The 22,976-nt window shown below is 34.1% G+C and overlaps 6 protein-coding genes across 7 annotated transcripts; 2 read left to right on the top strand and 4 right to left on the bottom strand.

Annotated features, from left to right (window-relative positions):
- Positions 1-2,163: 2,163 nt before the first annotated feature.
- LOC17900216 lies at positions 2,164-2,874 on the bottom strand. The gene is made up of 2 exons (XM_023777283.1): positions 2,618-2,874; positions 2,164-2,485 (listed from the first exon to the last, which is right to left on the bottom strand). Exons 1-2 carry the CDS (start codon positions 2,872-2,874, stop codon positions 2,164-2,166), a joined length of 579 nt encoding a protein of 192 aa, XP_023633051.1.
- Positions 2,875-4,163: 1,289 nt separating this feature from the next.
- LOC17899873 lies at positions 4,164-4,889 on the bottom strand. 2 transcript variants are annotated; one of them, XM_023777270.1, is made up of 2 exons: positions 4,624-4,889; positions 4,164-4,491 (listed from the first exon to the last, which is right to left on the bottom strand). In XM_023777270.1, the coding sequence occupies exons 1-2, from the start codon at positions 4,887-4,889 to the stop codon at positions 4,164-4,166; spliced, it is 594 nt and encodes a 197-aa protein (XP_023633038.1). The 2 variants fall into 2 exon arrangements, with proteins under 2 accessions (XP_023633038.1, XP_023633037.1); XM_023777269.1 differs by having other exon boundaries at positions 4,164-4,609; positions 4,706-4,880.
- Positions 4,890-8,463: 3,574 nt separating this feature from the next.
- On the top strand, positions 8,464-11,940 carry LOC17897300 (phosphate transporter PHO1 homolog 8). The gene is made up of 12 exons (XM_006305788.2): positions 8,464-9,079; positions 9,181-9,454; positions 9,539-9,587; positions 9,670-9,741; positions 9,832-9,961; positions 10,058-10,178; positions 10,269-10,527; positions 10,627-10,731; positions 10,813-10,857; positions 10,953-11,378; positions 11,462-11,598; positions 11,690-11,940. The coding sequence occupies exons 1-12, from the start codon at positions 8,548-8,550 to the stop codon at positions 11,787-11,789; spliced, it is 2,250 nt and encodes a 749-aa protein (XP_006305850.1). The 5' UTR covers positions 8,464-8,547; the 3' UTR covers positions 11,790-11,940.
- Positions 11,941-12,829: 889 nt separating this feature from the next.
- LOC17899129 lies at positions 12,830-13,623 on the top strand. The gene is made up of 3 exons (XM_023788663.1): positions 12,830-12,913; positions 12,997-13,099; positions 13,181-13,623. Exons 1-3 carry the CDS (start codon positions 12,830-12,832, stop codon positions 13,621-13,623), a joined length of 630 nt encoding a protein of 209 aa, XP_023644431.1.
- Positions 13,624-15,085: 1,462 nt separating this feature from the next.
- Positions 15,086-18,876, bottom strand: LOC17897476 (receptor-like protein 12). The gene is made up of 3 exons (XM_023776910.1): positions 17,457-18,876; positions 15,330-16,376; positions 15,086-15,164 (listed from the first exon to the last, which is right to left on the bottom strand). The coding sequence occupies exons 1-2, from the start codon at positions 18,874-18,876 to the stop codon at positions 15,370-15,372; spliced, it is 2,427 nt and encodes an 808-aa protein (XP_023632678.1). The 3' UTR covers positions 15,086-15,164; positions 15,330-15,369.
- Positions 18,877-19,848: 972 nt separating this feature from the next.
- LOC17897503 (RING-H2 finger protein ATL34) lies at positions 19,849-21,170 on the bottom strand. The gene is made up of 2 exons (XM_023777073.1): positions 20,258-21,170; positions 19,849-20,188 (listed from the first exon to the last, which is right to left on the bottom strand). Exons 1-2 carry the CDS (start codon positions 21,168-21,170, stop codon positions 20,121-20,123), a joined length of 981 nt encoding a protein of 326 aa, XP_023632841.1. The 3' UTR covers positions 19,849-20,120.
- Between the last annotated feature and the right edge of the window lie 1,806 nt (positions 21,171-22,976).

The following is a 22,976-nucleotide window of genomic DNA, read 5'->3' as shown; positions in this document are numbered from 1 at the left end:
TCGTCAATACTTGAAAAGTTTCAAGTGTATTGCATAACCCAAAGGATATCATCAGAAATTCATAAAGTCCACCATGTGTTCTAAAATCAATATTTTCAATGTCAGCGTTTGTCACTAAGTTGGCATCAAGTTCAAATTTGAAGAAACTTAGTTTTATATAGTACTAGTTGTTGATCCGCGCTACGCGTGAGAAGTTTATAAATTTTTTATATATATTTTGATTTTTTTTGCAACGTTTGTTTTGTTGGTTTTTTATTGGTATCATTTTTTTTTTCATATGAGTTTTTTTAAAGTTTATATTAGTTTAATATCTGAAATCTTTATTATTATTTGTTTAACTGTAAATTAGGCTAAATAGTAGGTGTTACAACCTTATATTTCAAAAGCCTTCAATCCCGTAACCCTCACAAACTGTTATTAATTGTCAGATTAAATAGCTCACCGTATATATGCATTTAATAACTTCATCTTGTATAAAAGCAATATTATAGACTGGCATAGATATAATTTTTTGCATTTCTATTAGTTCTCATATAATAGATATATTGGAGTGTGAATCGATTTTGAAGACGTATCATAACCACTTTCTCCTTAATAATAGTCCTTAAAAACAACATGGTTTGTTGTGTGCAAGTAGACCAAATTTGTTTTACTCACCCTTGACGCCTTGTCATTATCACCTTGTCATTTGACTCATGATTGTTGTTTCAAGAGATGTTGAACTTGGCTAATTTCATATAATTGAGTTTGACAATTAACATAGAGTAAATAAAAAGACAAGTTATAGGGCTTACCCAATCGATGAACTGATCATATATGTGAAGATACAATTCAGAGTCATAAAAAAATCCCAACTATCTAGCTAGGGTTTAGACGAACCTTAGATTGTAACTTTAATTTCAATCTAAACCCTAGCTAGATCGTAATATATTTCTAAATATTTTAATACATATTGTTTCTATGAATTTATATTAGAACCCTAGAATTAATCATCGATATCAAATCCAAATCGTTTGAAAAATAATCTAGGGAAAAATGGGAACTATGCACACTCACCTCATCGTTGTATAGTAGTGTAGACCTCTAAAATGGAGTACGATCAGGTTTAGAAGATGGTTTAGTAGATTCTCAAAATATATTTGTTTTTGTTTTCCAAATATATTTGTTTTATTATATAGGGTGGATTCTAATTTAAAAATATTTCTTTTTTTCCCAAATTTTTTTTTGTCAACAAACTTATATTATTAATAAAATAGTTCAATAATTCAAATCGGAAGAATATTGTTTACATACAAAACAAGATGCACTAAAACACCGACTATACGTGCTAACTTATCCGCTTTAACATTGGTACTACCAAATTTTTTTCCAAATATATTTGTTTTGTTTATATAATGGCCTAAGTCTATAATCAGATAAAAAAAAAATTTACACCAGGAATATTGACAAGGTCTCTTGGTAGCAACTTAGACGACTTAAATTTTTGTAATTAAACGATAAAAAAGTACCATTTTTTTTGGAAGATTAAAATTCCATCATATTCTATATACGACTTTTGGGTTTCATATATATGAAAATTCTTCTTACCCTTATATTGTGATTTGTACGTTAGACACACATTTGTTCAACTTGTTGCAGAGGCCACTTCAACGTGCAACGCTTTGTATAGACCCAAAGACTTTTATTTCAGTTAAGACCACATTCCTCTCTTTGCCGTTCTTGTTTTTTTTTTTTTTATCAGCACTCATATATGTGTGTCTTCAACATGTCAAAGAATGCTTTTTTTTTGGTAAAAGGTAAAATTTATACCAATTTTCAAATTTGCGACAGCTGTTACAAAAAAAAACAAAGAAAGGAAGAAAGACCAAAAATCTACAACTAGAGGATTCGCAAAGAATGTTTTATATATAGGTATATCAAAAAAAATTAAAGCTCTTGGTAAAATTTGTCGAAAGTAATTTAAACAAAGTGACATTCATGGAGATGATATAGTGGATGAGAATTACATAAAGGAAAACAAATATTGAACCAGAAAATATGAATGCAGTAAATGAAGAAGCTAGAGTTGACTTTCCATTCACGTTTATAATAATGAAGAACAAGAATGTATAGATACAAGAGTGACATATCATATGTAAGAAACTCTTATTAGTTTCATATGTCTTAAGAAGCAATAAGACTAGAGCAAACATCTTCCCTAGCTTGGTTAAAGAAAGGCCTAAACATCTCAAGAATCCTAGCCCAAGGGTTTATCACCTTTGGTTGTGATGTCTCAAAGAGAGACTTCCACAAATAAAGTATGTAAGACTTTATGGTTTCTCTCTCAACCCCATTCACCTCAACATCTTTGGAAGACCTCAACGTCTCCTCTAGCTTCTTCAGCTCTTGTTTGTAATGTTCAAAATCAGATGGGTTGATCACTAAGCCATCATCACCAAGAGAGCTTTCTTTGTTTCTTAGTATCGAAACGAACCGATCCAATTCTCTAACTCCAAAAGTAAAGTTCTGTTCAGACTTAGCCATCAGTTCCCACTGGCTAGATTTGCCACCATCTTTACAAACTCCATTCTTAGGTTTGATATATTTTTCAAACACAAATAGAATAACACCAAGCAACCTTCCTACGACAGGACCGTAAACATCTTTGTTCACTGTATCCTTCACTAGCCAAAAACAAAACATAAACATGTCTTCATTAGATAATAAGAGCATTGCTTCAGCCACAAAGAGCGAGAGCTCAACTCCGAGTCTCACAGCCTCTTCTTTCTGCTTCTCATAATTTGTATGAATATTTGTCTCTTTACTGTAAGGAGAAACCCTAAACTTCTTTATAGGGAGTCGGAGTCGGACAACGCCGTGAGGCATTGATTCCATCTTTTTCGAGTGGAAATATCTACGTGAAGAACCCATCGTGGAAGGTTCTAAGAACCTTTAAACAGAGAGATTAAGAGAGTTCAGAGAAGAACCCTAGGTTGTTGTGCGCAGTGTTCTCTAGAAAACTTGTTTGACTAGTAATAATATGAAGGAGTTATGGATACGATTTAAAGAGGACATTATATAGGAAAAGAATAGGAAAATTTTAAGGAAAAAAAATTTATAAGGGAAAATAAACTTTTATAAGGAAAAGGAAATATTATTTATAACGAAATTTGGTGGAATTTTAGGGTTTTAAGTATTAAAGTAGTGAGAATACTATTAAGTTTTTTTTACTCTCAAACAACAAAAAAGTAAACCCACGATAATTTACCAACTTTACCTTGCTGTTGATAGATAGATCGTCACAATATAGTTAGGACTTAGAAAAGGGAGCTGAATAGGTAGACAGTCTTATATTAGATCAGGGATCGTCAAGATTACAAGTAAAGAGCGAAGGCCTATGGGCTTTACAAGAGATATAAGACGAGCTGAACATAGATATGTACTTTCTGTCCCACTCCTAGTTAACTTGCTGTCTTGTCACATCAATATCCCCTTTTTATAGGAGATGGGACACTTTAGTGTTTAATGAGGGTTTTACGCTAATCTCAGGCAGCTGAGCGATTTTGTGCGGGCCGCTCGTAATGGGCCGATCGCTTGATGTGCCGTGGATCGAAGCCCACCTGTCTTTTATCCTTTTGTGCCGGGCGTTGCTTCTAGAAGCTAGTCACTCGCGTCAAGTGGCCGATCGAAGGAGTGGATAAGGGAATCAGGATCCGTGGGCCGAGTCCAACACTTACCACACTTAAGGCCCCGAATGGTAATCCGTTTTGGGTGCGATTGCGATTTGAGTGAGAGAGCTATGTGATTAGTTATAATTAGGAATTATAAGCAAAGAAGAAATTGTTCCTTTCCATTGAGAGTCGCCGAGTGGGCAAAGTATCTTAGCTAGGGTTGCCCCTTTAAACCAAACAGCATTGGACCATGCCACTTTATTTTCACGAGGCCTTAATGATTCCTAAGGTTAAGCCTTTATGTGACAAAACCGGACGGTCAGGCTTCTTGTGCCACCAAGCGTGGCTCACTAACGTGTTGTTTGTTCCATATTTTAAAAGCACATTAATAATCTCTGTCTCTAAACTATTAAAATAAACTAACTCCACCAGAAAATATGAATGCAGTAAGTGAATAAGAGTTAAGTCACATTGGGTACAAAAATGGGAGTTTATATAAGAAACTCTGATTTTTCATATGTGTAAAGAAGCAATAAGACTAGAGCAAACCTCTTCTCTTACTTGGTTAAGGAGAGGCCTAAACATCTCACGAATCCTACTGCAAGGGTTTATCACCTTTGGTTGTGATGTCTCAAAGAGAGACTTCCACAAATAAAGTATGTTAGACTTTATGGCTTCTCTAGCAAACCCATTCACCTCCACATCTTTGGAAGACCTTAACGTCTCCTCCAGCTTCTTCAGCTCCTCTTTGTAATGTTCAAAATCAGATTGCTTGATCACCACGTCACCATCAAGAGAGCTATCTCTGTTTTTGAGTATCGAAACAAACCGATACAATTCTCTGATTCCAAAAGTAAAGTTCTTTCTAGACTTTACGATAAGTTCCCACTGGTTTGATTTGCCACCATGTTTATAAACTCCATTCTTAGGTTTGATGTATGTCTCAAACACATATAGAATAACACAAAGCAACCTTCCTAACACATGAGCGTTAACACTTTCGTTCCCTGCGTACTTCACTAGCCAAAGACAGAAGACTAACATAGTATGTATGTCATCAGATAACAGGAACATTGCTTCAGCCACAGAGAGAGACAACTCAACTCCGAGTCGCACAGCTTCTTCTTTCTGCTTGGTAAGAATAGTAGTCTCTTTAGTGTAAGGAGAAAACCTAGACTGTTGTAAGTTCTTGTTTTGTCGGAATCGGACAACGCGCTGAGTCATTGACATTGATTCCATCTGTTTCGAGAGGATCGAGATGTCTGAAGAATCCATCGTGAAGGGCTAAGATGCAGTGACAGAAGAACCCTAGATCGTGATTGTAACGAAACGATTTTACTCGATCTCTTGAAAACTTCTTTGACAAGTAATGGTAAGAAAGAGTTATGGATGCTTTTTCTTTAGACGATTAAGAATGATATTATATAGAAAAAGGAAAAAGGAAAAAGGAAAGTTTAATACGGAAAAGGAAATATTTATATAAAAAGGGAATTAGTTTTTTTTTTTAATTTTAAATTAGAGAGCATATGTTTTTTTTTTCTTTTTCTATTTTTTTTTCTTTTATCTCTTTAAACAAATTTGAATTGAACATGCCCCTTTATTTTCACGAGGCCTTAATGAATTGATTTCTACTAGGCCTGAGATTTCATGCAGGGTCGAATAATTTGGATACTTGAGTAATTAAGAATTTGAGAAATTTTATTGAAAATAATCGAATTACATAATGGTTTGGTTTGGTTTTGGTATGAGTTTTTTCGGTAAATTTTTTTTTTACCAAAACGAACCAAATATTTTGTATTTTTCGTTAGTTTAGTTAAATTGTGTCAATTATCTCAGTTAATTGAAGTTAAGTTATTTTGTATTTTTCGTTAGTTTAGTTAAATTGTGTCAATTATTTCAGTTAACTGGAGTAAATTAAGTTATTTTCGGGTAATACGTATGGTTAATTCAGTTATATTTGGTCGGTTAATTTGGTCAACTTCGGATAATGCTGGTAATTCGACTAAATTTGGGGAACCGATCTGTTAGGGTTAACCGAACCAATCCGAACTGGTAACTCCATATTATAATTCCTTCAAATCTGTTTTCTTCTCTTTACCGAAACCAAACCAAAAACCAAAAATCTACGTTCGGTTTGGTATTTGCGGTTTGGGTAATATTCCCAAGACTAATACCTAAGGTTAGGCCTGCATGAAAATGGTCAAAGGTTCTGCCCTCAACAATACAATTAATATCTCTCTTTAGCTTGGGAGCTAGATGGCAGTGTAGTGGTATAGTATATAGTCACATGCATCAACCATACCTAAGCGTTTGGAGAATCTTGATTCTTGAGACCATAAAACTTACATCGTAAATATATAAAAACGTATAATATATGCTGGCCAAAACATAATCAAAACCGTGTTGAATTTCAATTATAAACGTAAATAAATTATTCACAAATTAATCAATGTGCACCTTATTCAATTGTAGTAATTAGCGTAGACGATGGTGCTTCGAAACTTCCTAATAACGAGAAAATTTAATAACGAAGAATTATTTGACGCGTACGTAGATAAAGTCAGCCATGTACGGCATCGTACAAACCTATCAAACGTTGAATTTTACAAAGAAAAAAAAAATCAACTGAGATAGTATTTTATATTATTCAATTCTATTTTCTAAAACAAGTACTTAACAAAATAAATTTATCATATTTTAATTTTAGTCACACATATAGGTTTTATTTAGATGAACTTTTAAATAGTTTTAATGATATTAGTTGGTATAGTTTCTAAGAAAAAAAACTATTTTTGTGATTCAATTTTTTTATATAATAAAGAAATATGAAAGAGACAATATAATGATTTAATATTAATTGATTTAATATTTATATAAAATTAAATACTTATTTAAACAATTTTGACTTTACTTTATTTAATATTTTTGATCACATTTATACCCTTAAAATTATTTTTAATAAAAAAATTTTTTCACTAAAAATATTAAAATATATAGTGCATATACTGTAAATTAATAATATTTTATAAAATACTCACAAGAGTGATTTTTTCGGCGAATACACTGGTTTTTCAAAACACTCAAGAATATATAAATATATATTCTGAAAATGAACTTCATTGTTAGTATAACCATTTGTTCGACCAAAAAAGTGGTATTAACATTTGATGTGTTACAAAGAAAAATATAGATTTGATGTTTGGTATCATAGAGTAGTAGTTAGATCCATTATGTACATCTACACCGACACATAATGTATGCTTGGAATATTTTATTTTTTTCGTTTTTTTTATAAACATTATACATTAAATATTAAAAGGACGCATATCCGAATGATTTAAAACTCGAACTCTTAAAACTTATACAACAAAATGGTCCAATTTTAAAGAATGTATCGTTCACCTTAACTAATAGATGGTCCACTATTATATCATCATATCCATAGTGAGTGTATCATCCACATCAGTCGTAGACAATATAATCAACCTAAAAAAGTATCAAAACCAGAAGAAAAAAAGGAATTGAAACGAAACTGGCCTAAATACAAAATACTGGAGTTTCCAAAATATTGGAAATAATATATTCAATAATATTAGTTAATTTGAGATCGAATAATAAAAAATAATATGGATAACCGAATAACCAAATATACCTGAATAATCCAATTGGAACCGCATCAAAAGAACTAATATCCGAATTAGCCAATTCCTAAATTTTTTTAGTTATTCAGGTGTTTTAGTATCTCAATATCTTAAATATTTCACAACATATGTGTTTTAAAACTACCACAATACCATAAATTACTATCTGAATATTTTTTTTAAAGCAACCGAAAGCACCAAAATCTAATAGGGCCGAACTAGCTAGAACCTAACCGAATACCCGAACGCCCAACACTAATCCACATAACAAATAATAGCGAATTGTCTATATGTTTTCTTGGAGTTTTATCATTTGTACATATATTGATGGTTTCATATTACCAGACTAACCACTCTATAATTATTTTCTGATAACCAACCACTCTCTAATTAAATTTGAGTAATACTGTGCTCTAAGGGACATTTCAAAAACACCAATTTTCAAATACCACTTTGCAAATATACCTATTTTTAAAAACTTTATCAAAAACCACCTAAATGTTAAAATTTATCCATATATGTGTGTAACTTTATTAATATATACATATATTATCTTTATGTGAGTGTAAATGTTTGTATATATTTTCTAAATACCTTATGAAAACCTTTTAAATACTTTGTAAACCTTTTAAAAGTCTTATAAAAACGATTTAAAACCTTTAACACCTTATAAATTATTTGAATCGAATATTCCAATAGTACTTATAATCTAAAAATATCTTATAAACCATATAAAACTCTATAACTTTTTATATATAAAAATAAATATTTTTAAAAATAGGTAAAATATGTAGTTTTAAATTGGGCACACCAAAAAAGGGTATTTATCAAAAAATTCTCAATACTCTATGTGCATGCTTCATCAAACAATTATTGATTTTTCGTCGTTACTCTGGAACTAATATCTTCTTTCTTGGAACAATCTGTCCTTACCAACTTTGTTATTTTCAATGGGGAACAAATAACATGTTCATCCAATGAAAAAAAAAAAAGAATAAGAAAGAACAAAAAACAAAACAAGTTGTCCAGCCAAGAGCCAGCCACACCAAAGTGTCTTTTTCAATTTTAATTCAACTCTTTTGATTTTTCTATTGTTCAAACTAAATCCACTCGCAAATCTATCTATATACTGTTTTTATATATAAAAACATATATTCATGATTGGCAACAAATTCATAGAAAAATAAAAGATAGGCTTTAAAGTTTTTAGTGTAGATTCTTGAATTCTAAAGAAAATTCAAAAGAAGAAACCAAAGATGAAGTTTGGGAAAGAGTATGTTTCACAGATGATTCCAGAATGGCAACAAGCTTACATGGACTATGCTTGTCTCAAAACCATCCTTCGAGAAATCCAAACATCGAAGAAAAGATCAGAGAGACAACAAGGTGACTTGAAACCCAAGGTACCCGCTCGCCGAAGCTTCAGTGGCATGACAAAGCGGTACAGCCGCAACTTCTCGTCTCGGGATATCGAAAACCAGGATATTCTAGTTCACCAAACGATTGGAGATGACGGGTTTGAGAAGTACGAGACGACGATCTTGAAAGTGGCAGAAGCAGGGAGAGAGTCAGAGCTTGTGTTCTTCAAAACCCTAGATCTTGAGTTCGATAAAGTGAACCATTTTTACAAGTCTAAAGTGGAAGAGTTGGTGAAGGAGGCAGTGGTTTTGAATAGACAAATGGATGCTCTGATTGCTTTCAGGATCAAAATCAACCAAACTTCTTGTTTATGGAGCTGTTCTGAAACTGTATCGGTCGATATCAATGCCTTGGATGCTAAGGAACAGAGTGAGTTTTCAGAGATTGTTTTGTTATTGGTAACTGGTTTAGTCTGAAAGAGAGCTAACAGTTTGAATTGATTTTGTCTTTGTGTGTGTTTGACTTATTAGAAGGGAAGACATTAGCTGAAGAGACAGAAATCAAAGTAGAAGACAATGGATCCAACGGTGGAGATTCAAGTGTACTAAAGGAGTTAAGTGTTCTTGACCGTATTAGATTAAACAAGAATCAAGAAACTCCTCTGTGCACAATTAGAAACGTCCTCAAGCTCTCTAACCATGAAGAGCTCAAATTCACAAGAGAGAATCTCAAGAAAATTGAAGAACGGCTTAAGAATGTCTTCATCGATTTTTATCGCAAGCTTCGACATCTCAAGAACTACAGGTGTGTTCTTGAATCTTAAGTACAATAACAAGTTTGAAAAAGATTGTTTGATTTAACTCTATGCTCTGTTCTTGATTTATTCAGCTTCTTGAACACTTTAGCCATTTCCAAGATCATGAAGAAGTATGATAAGGTAATATACTTGGATTAATAAAAAACAATATATGTTTCTTGAGACTTATATTAATATGTTTTTGTTATTTATTCTCAATCAGATTGCTTCAAGAAATGCAGCAAAGCTATACATGGAGATGGTAGATAAGTCCTACCTCACTAGCTCTGATGAGGTTAATTCAATATCTCAACACAAACTTTTATTATTTTGTTTCAATAAAACTACAAACTTAAAATCAAACCTTTGATTACTATTTTAACAGATCAACAAGCTTATGTTGAGAGTTGAGTCTATTTTCGTCGAGCATTTCGCCAGTTCGAATCGAAGCAAAGGAATGAATCTCTTAAGACCAAAAGTGACGAAAGAAAAACATCGAACGACGTTTTCCACTGGTAACTAAAAAATCTATCCCTAATCGAATCGAGTCTCTAAGTAGTAGTTTATAAGCACTTAAGTCCAAATCCCTACACTATGTTATTCTTTCACAGGCTTTTTCGTCGGTTGCACAGTCTCTCTGTTGATTGCTCTTGGCATGTTTGTCCATGCTCGGAATATAATGGGTGCGGCCGGACATAAACTCTACATGGAGACAATGTTCCCTCTATACAGGTTCCAACCAAAAACATATATAAGATTGCTCTCTAATTAAACCATTGTTTTCTCGCTGACAAGAATGTTTCTCAAACCTTATTTTTTCAGTCTATTTGCATTTGTGGTTCTGCATATGATCATGTATGCTTCAAACATATACTTTTGGAAGCGATATCGAGTAAATTACCCGTTTATATTTGAATTCAAAGAAGGGACAGAGCTTGGTTACAGACATGTCCTGCTTCTAAGCTTTGGCCTCGGGACACTTGCTCTTTGCGCTGTTCTAGTAAACCTTGATATGGAGATGGATCCTAATACTAATGACTACAAAACCTTCACTGAACTTGTCCCTGTTTTTGTTGTCGGTGTAAGTATTTTTTTTCTTGTATCATTACAACTACTAGAATCTCAAATCCATATGTTATTAATGTAGTAACACATTTCTTATATGTACAATGTATTTCAGATAGTGATAGCTATTTCTATATGTCCCTTCAACATTTTTTATCGGTCAAGCCGCTTCTTCTTCCTCGTGGTTCTATTCCGTTGCATCGCTGCGCCGCTCTACAAGGTATTAAACTCAAGCACATCATCTGCTTTTGCTAATTAAAAACATCGATAAATCTCTCAATATGTTCTCATAAAATTTCAGGTTAATCTTCCAGACTTTTTCTTAGCAGACCAATTAACAAGTCAGGTTTGTGTTTAATCTCATAAGTCATAACATTCTTCTAACGTTCATGCTTAAGTTTTCAAAATGTGTAAACTCATTATTCAACCGTCTTTTTTCAGGTTCAAGCACTGAGGAGTCTAGAGTTTTACATATGTTACTATGGGTGGGGAGACTTCAAACAGAGGAGAAACACTTGCAAATCAAGCAATGTATACAGCACATTCTACTTTATCGTCGCTGTGATACCTTACTGGTCACGTTTCCTTCAATGTGCTCGAAGATTAATCGAAGAGAAAGATATAAGCCAAGGCTTCAATGCTCTCAAGTACTTATTGACCATTGTAGCTGTATGTTTAAAAACAGCTTATAGCTTTAACAGAGGAAATGCCTGGAGACTAGCTACATGGGTCTTCTCGGTCTTGGCAACACTTTATGGAACATATTGGGACATTGTTTATGATTGGGGATTGCTTCATAAACCGTCTGAAAATTTGTTGAGAGAGAAGCTTCTTGTTCCTCACAAATCTGTCTACTACATTGCAATGGTGAGAATTAAGAAAATTTGATAAAACAGTACTATAAACTATGGTTTTGGATATGTTTTATAATTTTGGTTCTGTCTTTGTAGGTCTTAAACGTTGTGTTGAGGTTGGCCTGGGTGCAGACTGTGCTAGATTTCAATATCTCGTTCTTACATAGAGAAACAATGATTGCTCTTATTGCTATTCTTGAGATCATACGACGCGGTATTTGGAATTTCTTTAGGTAACTTCTTAACCAAGAAACTATTACTAAATGGTTCTCAAAACTCATTTTTCTAATTTTTTTTCTTGTTTTGTTGGATTTATGAGCATAGGTTGGAGAATGAACATTTGAACAATGTTGGAAAGTTCAGAGCGTTCAAATCAGTTCCATTACCATTCAACTACAACGAAGACGAAGATCGAATCAGCTAGCTTGTAGATTGGATCAAATCAAGGTTTTTTTTTCAATGAGTGAAGTTTCAATTGTGTAGTTGTGTTCTTAGGTATTACTTTTATTTGTTTGTGAATTGTAAAAATATATAACAATTGGAATGAGATTATTGCAATATTGATGGTTTCTGCAGGTATATATTTTTCTTCTTTCTCACTATGATTTACCCGTAGCTTCCAAGTTACCATCATCCTATTTTCTGGTATCTTGAAGAAATTTGCATCAGAAACAAAACAAACAAAAAAAACTTTGTCTAAACTCTAAAGCATTGGAGCAAATAAGCTATGGAGATTTTGTGTTTCTCCATTTATCAATTCTTGGGTGCAAAGGTATTAAGGTTTACAATACCATCTTCAAGAAATGTCTACACCTTTTCGATATCATTAAATTAGCTCATAAGAGCCAACTGGACGGAAAATTGTTTACAAAATTCACAAAGTAAATTCTAAACCTTTTAAAAGTATTTTTTCGTATATTTGGAAAACTAAAACTTTTGTAGTAGTTTTAGGAAAAAAAAAAACAAATCGTTGTAACTTTGGGGGAAAGAAATAAAAGTGTGGTATTGTAGACAATTTCTCATACAAGTTTTATTTTAATTTTAAATATGTAAAATTATATTTAAAAAATAATATAGAAAACTAATAGATACATAACTGTTTCCTTTCGATTCCTATGCCACATCTTTCTTAATCGTCAAAACAGGAACAAAAAAAAAATCAAATCCATAAGCTTTTTGTTTATGTAGCTTAGGTTACAACGATGAGGTGAGTGGTTTAATTTCTTCTTCTTGCGTAATATTTTCAATTTCTGTTTGTAAATTTGGGTTCGATTTAAGGCTAGAGTGAAGATCTAGGGTTCTTTTCTCTGTTACCATATTGATAAATTAAGATAATTTTCATTTTTTTTTTAATTTTCTATGAATTGTTTCCTTATGCATATGAAAAGCCAACAAAAGTTACATATGGATCCTTCCTTGATGAGTTCATCAGACATCTCAACCATCTCAAAACAAATGGAATCAATGTCCATGACTGACCATGTTCGTGTTCTCCGACACAACAAGAGACTGCCACAGTTTAGATATTGTCCTTACACTATAAGGTCAGTGATTTCTCATTTACTCCCTCTATGTTTCCTTACTCAGATTACAAAAGTGAAAATATCAAATTGTCTAGGACGACTAAGGAGAAGGAAAAGGAGATGGAGAAGCAAAAAGAAGAAGCTAGACGACTCGGAATAGAGCTCTCGTTCCTTGTCGCCGAAGCAATGTTCTTATTATCTGATGACATACGTTCTATTCTACTCTTCTGTTTTTGGCTATTCAAGAACAAAGAAGGGAAAAGAAAATTTCAAGGTCCTGTCTTAGGAAGAGTGTTTCGTGTTATACAACATGTGTTTGTCTTCTACATCAAACCTAAGAAAGGAGTCTATAAAGATGCTGGCCAATCAATTCAATGGGAACATTTGAAAGCTTGTGCTTATTATTTTGCTTATGGAGTGAGAGTTCTTGTTACAATTGTCTCGGTTCTTGAAGGTGGTTGTCTAGTGAAACAATCTGCTTTTAAAGACTATAACCAAGAGGTTAAGAAGCTAGAGGAGAATTTGAGATCTGTCAAGGATGTTATAGAGGCGAATGGGTTTTCGAGAGAAGCTATTGAGTCTCGAGTTCTTTACTTTTGGAAGTCTCTCTTTGTAACGTCGTCAACGGTATTGGTGCTCCCGGATAAGCCTACAGTTCATATGCTGTTTAGGGATCTTTTGAATGAAGCAAGTCGTGATGCTTGCTCTCGTCTACTTACTTCTTTACACATATGAGTTAGAGTTTGTTTGATTGGTAGATTCATTTTTTTGAATAAATGTAAGAGAGAAACTCTGAGATTGCATTAGTATCAAGTGACTTGAAAAGCATTAACAAGGACCATTTTTAAAGTGTACATCAGACTCCTTTACGTTCTCCATAGTCGGTCTTTTATCCAAAATCACACTATGTTCTTTAGGAGAATGACTACGAGTTCACATTTGGCAAAGCTTCTTGAAATACTAAAGAGTACCTTGATGATTTCATATTTTGTTGAAGGATAACACAAAAGTAGGCTCAGCTTCTAGAAAGTACCTTAGTATTGTACACAACCACCTTCACAATTGATAACACAAAAGTAGGCTCAGCTTCTAGAAATACGCAAATTTATGGATTCTAGATATCACAAAAGTCTTCTTGAGGTATTTGTGTGAGCAAAACTTACACATCTAAGTTTAACCAGAAAATAAAAGTGTGTTTAGAATGAACAAAATGGATTTCTTATTAATCAAGAACGGCTCAAAGAATACAAGAAAAGTCTCTAACTCACTTGGATGAACAAGTTATGGTTTTTGCTGAAAGTAAAATTAAGCTAGCATATGGTTCTTGGCTGTTGAATTTCTATTTGTGTTGTATAACCACTTTCATGTTCGCGGCTGCGCCTTAATATTCATGGTTATAAAGCGATTTAGTAAAAAAAAAAACACAAATTATGTAAGCTACGACGCTATAGCCACATAATATGAAGTTACGACGTTATAAATTGAATCTCTTATTGGATCAGATCCATAACACAAGATTAGTTATTTTTTGGTTTGGATCAGGTAACTGGGTGGAAATGAATCACTGCCCTAAAATTATTTTTAAGAATTGTCCTTAATTATATTATATAATATATTTGTTTAAAAACTAGCTATCTAAACCAATAGTACTTCAATAAATTAAATACTTAATTTTTAGTACAATTTACAGTTTACTGATTTTAATTATTAAAAATACATTAAAATCTAAGAAAGCTCTAGTTTAAATAATAAAACAAGAAATCATCTTAAAAGCTAATTTGTTTAGAAAACTGAGGGACTAACACTAATTCCACTTTTAAAGTAGCTTATACTGTATAGGAAATTTCAAGAATTATAATTGTTTTGGATCTAATTCTTTTATATTGTCATGTAACTGGAATTGGGTTTGATTTTATTCTTAGACATTTTCTATAACTTCTAAAACCTAAACATTTTTTTAATAATCAAATTTCTTTTTCTTTCAAAACAATGTTCATTTACCAATATGACTTTGTGGTCTCACTGTTGGTTGTTTTGTTACTAGTTCTAGTTTTATTATGTGTCTTAAAAACAGGCTCGGACTAAACCACAGCAAACAAAAATAGAAATACTAGTTGGATATGAAATATCTAAGGACTTGTGTGCCACTAAAAACCACTTTTGTATTTATTTTAGAAAATTAAAATATTGCACGAAAATACAATAAGAAAACAAAAAACGAAACTTGTTGAATAATGGAGTTGTATCAAACCATTCTTGTTGCTATCTTGGACTCCCTGAAAGCACCAAAACATTGGAGAAACTGAGAAAGCTTCCATGTTAAGTCCAAACATATATATCTTTTAACAGTTTTAAAATTACAGACCTATTTTAAAAAAAAATTATCAACCTAATTTATTATAATGTTTGCTAACAAATTTGTTCAAAAGTCATAGTATTACCTGTTTAGTGAGTTGTACTGCTTCTCCGTATAAGATTGTTTCAGCCGAACGGGTTCATGAACCACTTTGGTTTGTAGGAAACCAATATGTATCCAATCGTAAATCCAAAGAAAATACCAGGTATGAATCCTATTGTAGCTGTTATCCAACTAATCACCACTTTGTCTTCTATCTCTGATTCCGAGGTTTCGGACTTTTGTTGTGATGCTTGCGTGTGAATATCTCTGCAAATTTCGTCAAGAGAAGAGCCAAAAAGTCCTAGGTTATCTTCAAAGGAAGAGCAATTCTGCGTTTGAAACTGATTTCCTCCTGGTAGTAGACCTACAAGCTTGTTATGAGAGAAGTTCATGTACGCAAGGAACGAGAGTTTCCCTAGCTCTTGTGGAATTTCTCCTGAAAGCTTGTTTTGGGAAACGTCCAAAGACTCGAGAGCTGTGAGGTTCCCCATTGATGAAGGTATGCGGCCAGTGAAAGCATTGTTTGACAAGTTAAGCACATGAAGCTCTTTCATTACACCGATGGACTTTGGAATCTCTCCTTCGAATTTGTTTCCTGAAAAATCGATTGCTGTGAAGATTTTTAAGATACGTACCAGCTCCATCCTTACACCTTTATTCATCAAAAACAGTGAATGTTGGTAGTAATTGCCTGATCCCATGTAGTTTACACTCGCCGTATCTTCCTCTGTCCCAAGTGATGACATAGCACTCCACTTCAAAAAAAAATCTGATGGCAAAGTTCCATTGAAGTGGTTATATGATATGTCGATGATTCGCAACTTACGGAACAAAACTTGATGTATTGGGCCATGGAATGCATTGGAGCGAATGACAAGAACTTGTAGGTTTTGTAGAGAACTCAACCAGACTGGAAAGATGTCTTTTAAACGGTTGCTTTCTACATTCAAAATTTCAAGAGTAGTGGAACGGATCAAAGATCTTGGAAGCTTTCCCACAAGTTGGTTATGACCGACGTCAAGCGACCTTAGACTTTCAAATATATTATCTGGTAGACCTCCACTAAGATTATTCTGTCGAAGGTTTAGATCTGTAAGAGTATTCTTGAGATTTCCCATACAACGAGGGATTGATCCATTGAAGTTATTGTTAGATAAATCGAGGATACTTAGATGATGCAAAGCGCATATGAAAGAAGGAATCTTGCCTGTGAAGTTGTTTTTGGAGCCAAGAAAATTACTCATTATATATGGTTGCCATACAGAGACTAGCCCAAGTTTCATTGGTTTTTCGAAGCTGGTAAAAGTGTTGTTGGAAAGATTCACGTCTGGTAACATCCATAACCAGGCAGGAACTTGACCTTCAATTTTGTTGTTGGAAATGTCTAGACTTGGTTGGGTTTTTAGAGCACGCAACGACGGAATATTTCCGGTAAAGTTGTTGTTAGATAATTTGATGTAGACTAGATAAGGCAAGGCGCATAAAAAAGAAGGAATCTTGCCTCTGAATTTGTTGTTAGAGATGTCAAAAGACTCGAGAGCTGTGAGGTTCCCCATTGATGAAGGTATGTGACCAGTAAAAGCATTGTTTGACAAGTTAAGCACAACAAGCTCTTCAATTAGACTGATGGACTTTGGAATCACTCCTTCAAATTTGTTTCCCGAAAAGTCGATTACTGTGTAATTTGTTAAGGTAAGTTCCACTGGCTCCAACTCTACACTTGTATTCATCAAAACCATTGAATCATCGCAATAACCTTTTTTTACAGTGTACTGTAGATTGAAGCAAGCTTTTCTTGTCATAAATGATGACATAGAATTCCACTTTTCACTTGATGACATAGCACTCCACTTCACAAAGTACTCTGATTGCAAAGTTCCATCAAAGTGATTATGTGATATGTCGATGATTCGCAACTGAGGGAATGAGGCTTGATGTATTGGTCCATGGAATGCATTGAAGCGAAGGATAAGAATTTGTAGCTTCTTTAGAGAACCCAACCAGAACGGAAACGTGTCGTTGATTCTATTGTTTTGTACTAGCAAAACTTCAAGATTAGATAAACTTAACGATCTTGGAAGCTTTCCCACAAGTTGGTTATGGCTGACATCAAGCAACCTTAGACTTTCAAAGATATTTTCAGGAAGATCTGCACTCAAATTATTTTTACCAAGGTTTAAAATGGAAAGGGAACTCTTGAGATTTCCCATACAACGAGGGATTAGACCATTAAAGTTATTTTCAGATAAATCGAGAGTTTTGAGAGAACGCAACTCACATATGAAAGTAGGAATCTTTCCCGTGAAGTTATTGTTGGAGCCAAGCAAGTGAACCAGAGATGGTTTCCAAACAGAGGATAGTCCTTGTTTCTTCTTTGATCTTTCAAAGCTAGTGAAGGTGTTATTGAAAAGATTCACGTACTCCAACTTTGGTAGAGTCCATAACCAGCCAGGAACATGACCTTTGATTTTGTTGCTGGAGATGTCTAGAAGCCTCATTTCATGTTGGGTTCTTAGGAGCTCTGGAAACTCGGTGATACTGCAGCCTGAAAAGCCTAGTGTAGTCAATTTCGAAGGGGGATTTGAAGATGAACTTTTCTTTGTTGTTGAAACACGGTTGCCTGAGAGATCTAAGTGAGAGAGGCTTTTGAAATATGATAAGATATCATACAAGTCAATCGTAGTGGTGGTGTTCAAATACGATAGGTCAAGAACTTGGAGTGACTTGAGATGCGAGAAAATACTAAAGTCAACCGGGCCTTGGGTGTCGAAGTGAGAGAGGTCAAGTGTCCAAAGGTTGACTAATTTGGAAATGGATTTTGGGATTGGCCCTTTGAAGATGTTGCCACCAATGTGTAAATCTTGTAGGTTAGATGGTGGAGATATGTTCCCAAACTCAAGAGTGCCACTGAGTTGGTTATCATTCAAACCAATGAAAGTCAAAGAAGGAATGGTGAAGAGAGAAGACGGGATAGCTCCAGTAAAAGTATTGTGACTTGCTTTAAAAATGCTCAACTTTGAAAGTGAAGTTATATTGGGAGGAAGCGCGCCACTGAAATTATTATGCGAAAGGTCAAGATAGGTGAGATGAAAAAGATTTCCAAAGGAAGTTGGAATCTGACCCGAGAAATAATTAAAAGAAAGGTCGAGAGAGGTGAGATTAGAAAGATTTCCAATCGAAGACGGGATTTTGCCAGTAAGAGAGTTGAATGAAAGGTTTAGAGTGGTTAGGGAATGAATGTTTTGAAGAACACTATTAGAATGAAACTGACCATGGAGAAAACTGCAACTAAGGTCTAGCTCGGCCACTTCTCCGGAATTAGCATTGCACGCAATACCCTTCCAACTACAGCAGTCGCTATTACTCGTCCATGATTCCGTCCGATGAGATTCAATGCCATACATCTCACAATAAGGATTACGCTTTCCAATCTCAAACTCGTTTCTGAACTTGAGAAGTGCATCCCTTTGTTCGGGACGACACAAATCCCTAGTAGAAGCAGCAAGCACATCTTCAGAAGCATAAATGTAAAAGACAATAAAAGAAAGAGTTATAGGAATAATCATCGTTGAGCGCCAAGAGTCTTTCATTTGATTTTCTAGAATTATCAACAATGAAGAAAACAGGAAGTTGTGATGGTAAATAACATGGTTTCGTGCACATCTCTGTATATACATAATAATAGATTCCACTCCACGAAGATAAATCCAAAACAGCTTGACTGACTCAAGTTAGATGCAACGTTATTACATGTATGAAATATGAATGGTCAAGTTCCACATGTTTTAGTTGTGCACAGCGTCAAAGACTTTCATAAATTTTGTCCAAAAAAAAATTCGGAAAACGTCTTAAGGGCATGTGCAGCAACGTCGGCAGAAGACGTCGCACACAATTTTTTTTTGAAAATAAATTAAACGAAAAAATATCAAGGACGTTTCTACAATCGCGACTCTCTTGTTTTGTTTTTTACTATACGCGGGTCCCACTGACGATCACCGCTACACATAGTCTAAGGCGCAATAGTGTAGGGGGACAAAAAAAAGATAAGAAACATGCCCATTTAACTACATGCCACCATTTTTGAAAAGAAATCACATATACGAGACAAAATAACAGCAGTTATTTGAAAAATATTAAAGAGGTATATATATACAAAATATATAATATACTATTTTGTTATTCAGTCATAATTTAATATAAAAAAATCTAATGTTTAAATAATTAGTTTAATTATCTAATAATTAAACATGACCTTTTGACTATTATCTAGTCAGTCATAATTCTTAAATTATCTAGTGTTATTAAACTAATAATTTTAAAATCTATATAATAAACCTTAATCCAACATAACATCGTTCAGTTGGAAAAAAACATTAAACTCTATATTGTGCTTTATAAACCCAAACCGATATATCTTATCTTGTAAAAATTAATACACATAACATATAATTTATTATTTTATTGATAATATTAAAAGATATATTTTGATTATGTGATTGGTTAATATTTCAGAGTCTAATGGATTTGCAAGAGAAGCTATAAAGTCTTTTTTTTTTTTGTCGCCAGAAAGAAAATAACTATGGTACGCTCAGAAAGAAGCTCTCCGCTAGGGGGAGCCAACTAGGAGCCGAGGTACTCATGTAGGAGAACAGACAGTCACGCGATCGAGCATTTTTGGCCAAATGGTCCGCTCGGGTGTTTGAAAGTCGGGGGATAAAGCGGATATGGAATCCCGGGAGAAGATCTTGGAGGGATTTGAAGGACTCCAGTTCCGCTGCAAAAGAAGGCCAATCCGCTGTCAAAAAGAAAACTTGATGTAGTCAACAAATTTATACTAGACCATCTCTGGCCTATGGCGTTCAAATGAACTTTCTCCAAGTTCTTTTTCCTTGCTGCCTTTAGCTGATTGAAAAGAGAAAGAGAAAGAAAGTGAAATGTTCCGTCGACTATTTCGGCGTCCATAGGGAAAACCTCTCCTATCGCTCCCAACGCTACCGCTCCTATAGCCTTGCCTTGAACTCCTAGCTTGTGGTAACGTTCTTGTGTGGCTCAATTGTCTCCGTACCTCTTCTGGTAGCTGCAATGTGAATCTGTCAAGGTTCTCGCCTCGCGGTACTAGAGAATGTCCGGTGGAATGGGATCTTGGGAACAAAATCTCGGTTATTCTCCAGTTTGATAGCCCTGTAGACCTTGATCGAGGCGGTCTGGTTGCCCCGGTGTTAGTATTGCTCCATGTCAATCTATCTAGCAACCGTACATCTGGAGATTCCAATACATTTCTTCGCGTGTTTCCGGTTTCAAGATCCATATCAGGTGGGCGTAAAGACGAATACAAAGAGCTTTGTTCAGTGCCGGGCTTGGGAGGGAGACTAGCACGACAAACTGGACATGTGGAGCGAGAAGTGAGCCAAACATCTATGCAAACTACATGAAAGGCATGGCTACAAGGAGGCATCAAACGAAGTGTTTCGTCGTCCTCAAACTCGTTCAAGCAAATCGCGCATTCCACGCCGCCTTTGCCTATCTTTAGCCCTTTAACTTGTGAATAAAGAAAGGAAGGAAACGACTTTATCACATCCTGGTCAAGTCCGCGGCTTGTCCTTCTTATCCACGCTACTTCTCCATCACCTCCTTCTTCGGTATCCGAGCTGGTTCCATGAGGAGATGTGCTTGTGTATTTATAGCAAACGAAACAAGCTAACAAGCTGAATAAGAGCGTGAACAAAAGCATCGCAATGATTACCGTGGATACTTGATTTGGTCTTGGGGCACTATATGGACCAGTGACTCCAGGCTGATACTGGCCAGTGACTTGGATAACAAGTAAACATAGGAAGACAACATGATAAAGTGACAAGACATGAGTCTTTCCCATTGTCACCATGTGAAAGGAGCTTTGGTTTTGGTTATGTTATTACACGATCATCTTTTGAACTCCATGTTCAAAGGTAAGGAAGAAGTCCATAGACATTAAATGTTTGGGTGAAGTGCTTAACACGTTTGATCGTGACGGAGAGTACTAATTGTATAAATCATGTTTAAATATTTCACTAAGCTTAGTTTAGTCGTAATGATTGGGTCGGCTTTGTTCATCTGACGTTTTGACTTTGAAGAAGTCGTAGTTTTTTAGTACAAACTTCATCTTCCCTCACTTTAACTAAAGCGTTGGTTAAGCAACTTGACTTTTGGGCACAAAAGGTTTGTTTTCTTTACCTAGTCCGATGGTAGTTAAGTTGAAACTGAATGGTTCAGACAATTTTCTTTTATTTGGTAGTGAACAAGGTAAGAAAGGTCTTCATGCAATTTATCGGACAATATGAAAGAAAAAATTAAACTGTATCCGAATTTGCCGTGGAAACAAAGTTCTCCGGACATCATATCTAACTATGGACTCCACAACTGTTGGAGCCTCATCTAACATATAAAAACCTAAAAATTCGTAAAAACAAAGTTTTTTAATAAATATGCGTAACACAAACTATCCAGTTCCGAAAAATATAAACATGGCAAAAATGCACCACAAAAAAAAAAACAATGGATAAACATCACTAATTTCCGTCTTAAGAAATCCAACCACAATCTCCGAGTTGACTTGCAATTCACCCCGCGTGATTCCCTTCCCCCAAGCAACATAAAAACCATAATAAAATTAATTATTAATGATATTTTTCTTGATAAGCTCATTTTGTGCTAACTTCTCTGTTTAAATAGATCACTAGTAGACTTTCATTTTAATATCTATTATATGTAATTTCAACAAATTTTCTAACTTGGATTTTTATTAATTTAGTGATGGAACTAAGATATTTAATCAGTTACATTGACTCTGAAAGTTTCTTAATGACTTAAGAGATTTATAGTATTAGTTAAGTACTACACTTATGGTCAAGTTTATGTAGTAGGGTCTACTATGCCATAGTTTTGATGTGGAAATATGTATGTTTCCAATGATATATGTGAGTATACTTTTATACAATTTTCTGAATTTGGATTTTATTTTGCTTTGGTTAAGAACACACAAACATAAAAGTTTAGGAAAGCTAGAGTGTGTTTATCAAAATAAATATTCATATTTATTTTACTAAACAATATACAACATAGAAATTATCACAATGATATTTGCTAGATATCATGTAATAACCCATGATAGAAGCGAATGAATCAGTTTCGTAACCCATCCATAACCATTTATCTCAGAGAAAGTTTTTACAATAGTTAATATATTTTGACTTAATTGTATCGCATAGTTGTAAATGCAATTTTTCTGAGTCTTAACATCAATGTATAGAGCTTTATTCACGTAATATACATGGGGAAAAATGTCAATTAAATCTTGAACTTGTTGGTCAACGCCATTTAAACCTTGAACTTTGTCTAAGACCATTTAAATCGTGTAGTTTTGTTTGACTATCATTTTAAACATCACATTTTATTAACCAAGACAATTTACACAGTGCGTATAAGAAAAAAAAATCCCCAAATAAAAAAACTAACTCTAAACACAAAATCGATTTCTCAATTTCTTCTTCTTCACCTTCTTCTCTTCACGATTTTAAACTATAGTTGTTTTTCTTCTCGACCTCTGAAAGGCCTTGCTGTAGAGCTTCAACTCTGTATTTGATCTTAGCCTCTGAAACGCCTTCCGGCGGTGTTCCAACATCATCTCCGGTCTCGGCCTCTGGAACGCCTT

The sequence above is a fragment of the Capsella rubella genome, unplaced genomic scaffold (assembly GCF_000375325.1).
Source record: "Capsella rubella cultivar Monte Gargano unplaced genomic scaffold, Caprub1_0 scaffold_1, whole genome shotgun sequence".
NCBI classification, from domain to species: Eukaryota; Viridiplantae; Streptophyta; class Magnoliopsida; order Brassicales; family Brassicaceae; genus Capsella; species Capsella rubella.
Note: the sequence above shows the minus strand (reverse complement) of the source record. Positions and strands in the feature narration are given on the sequence as shown.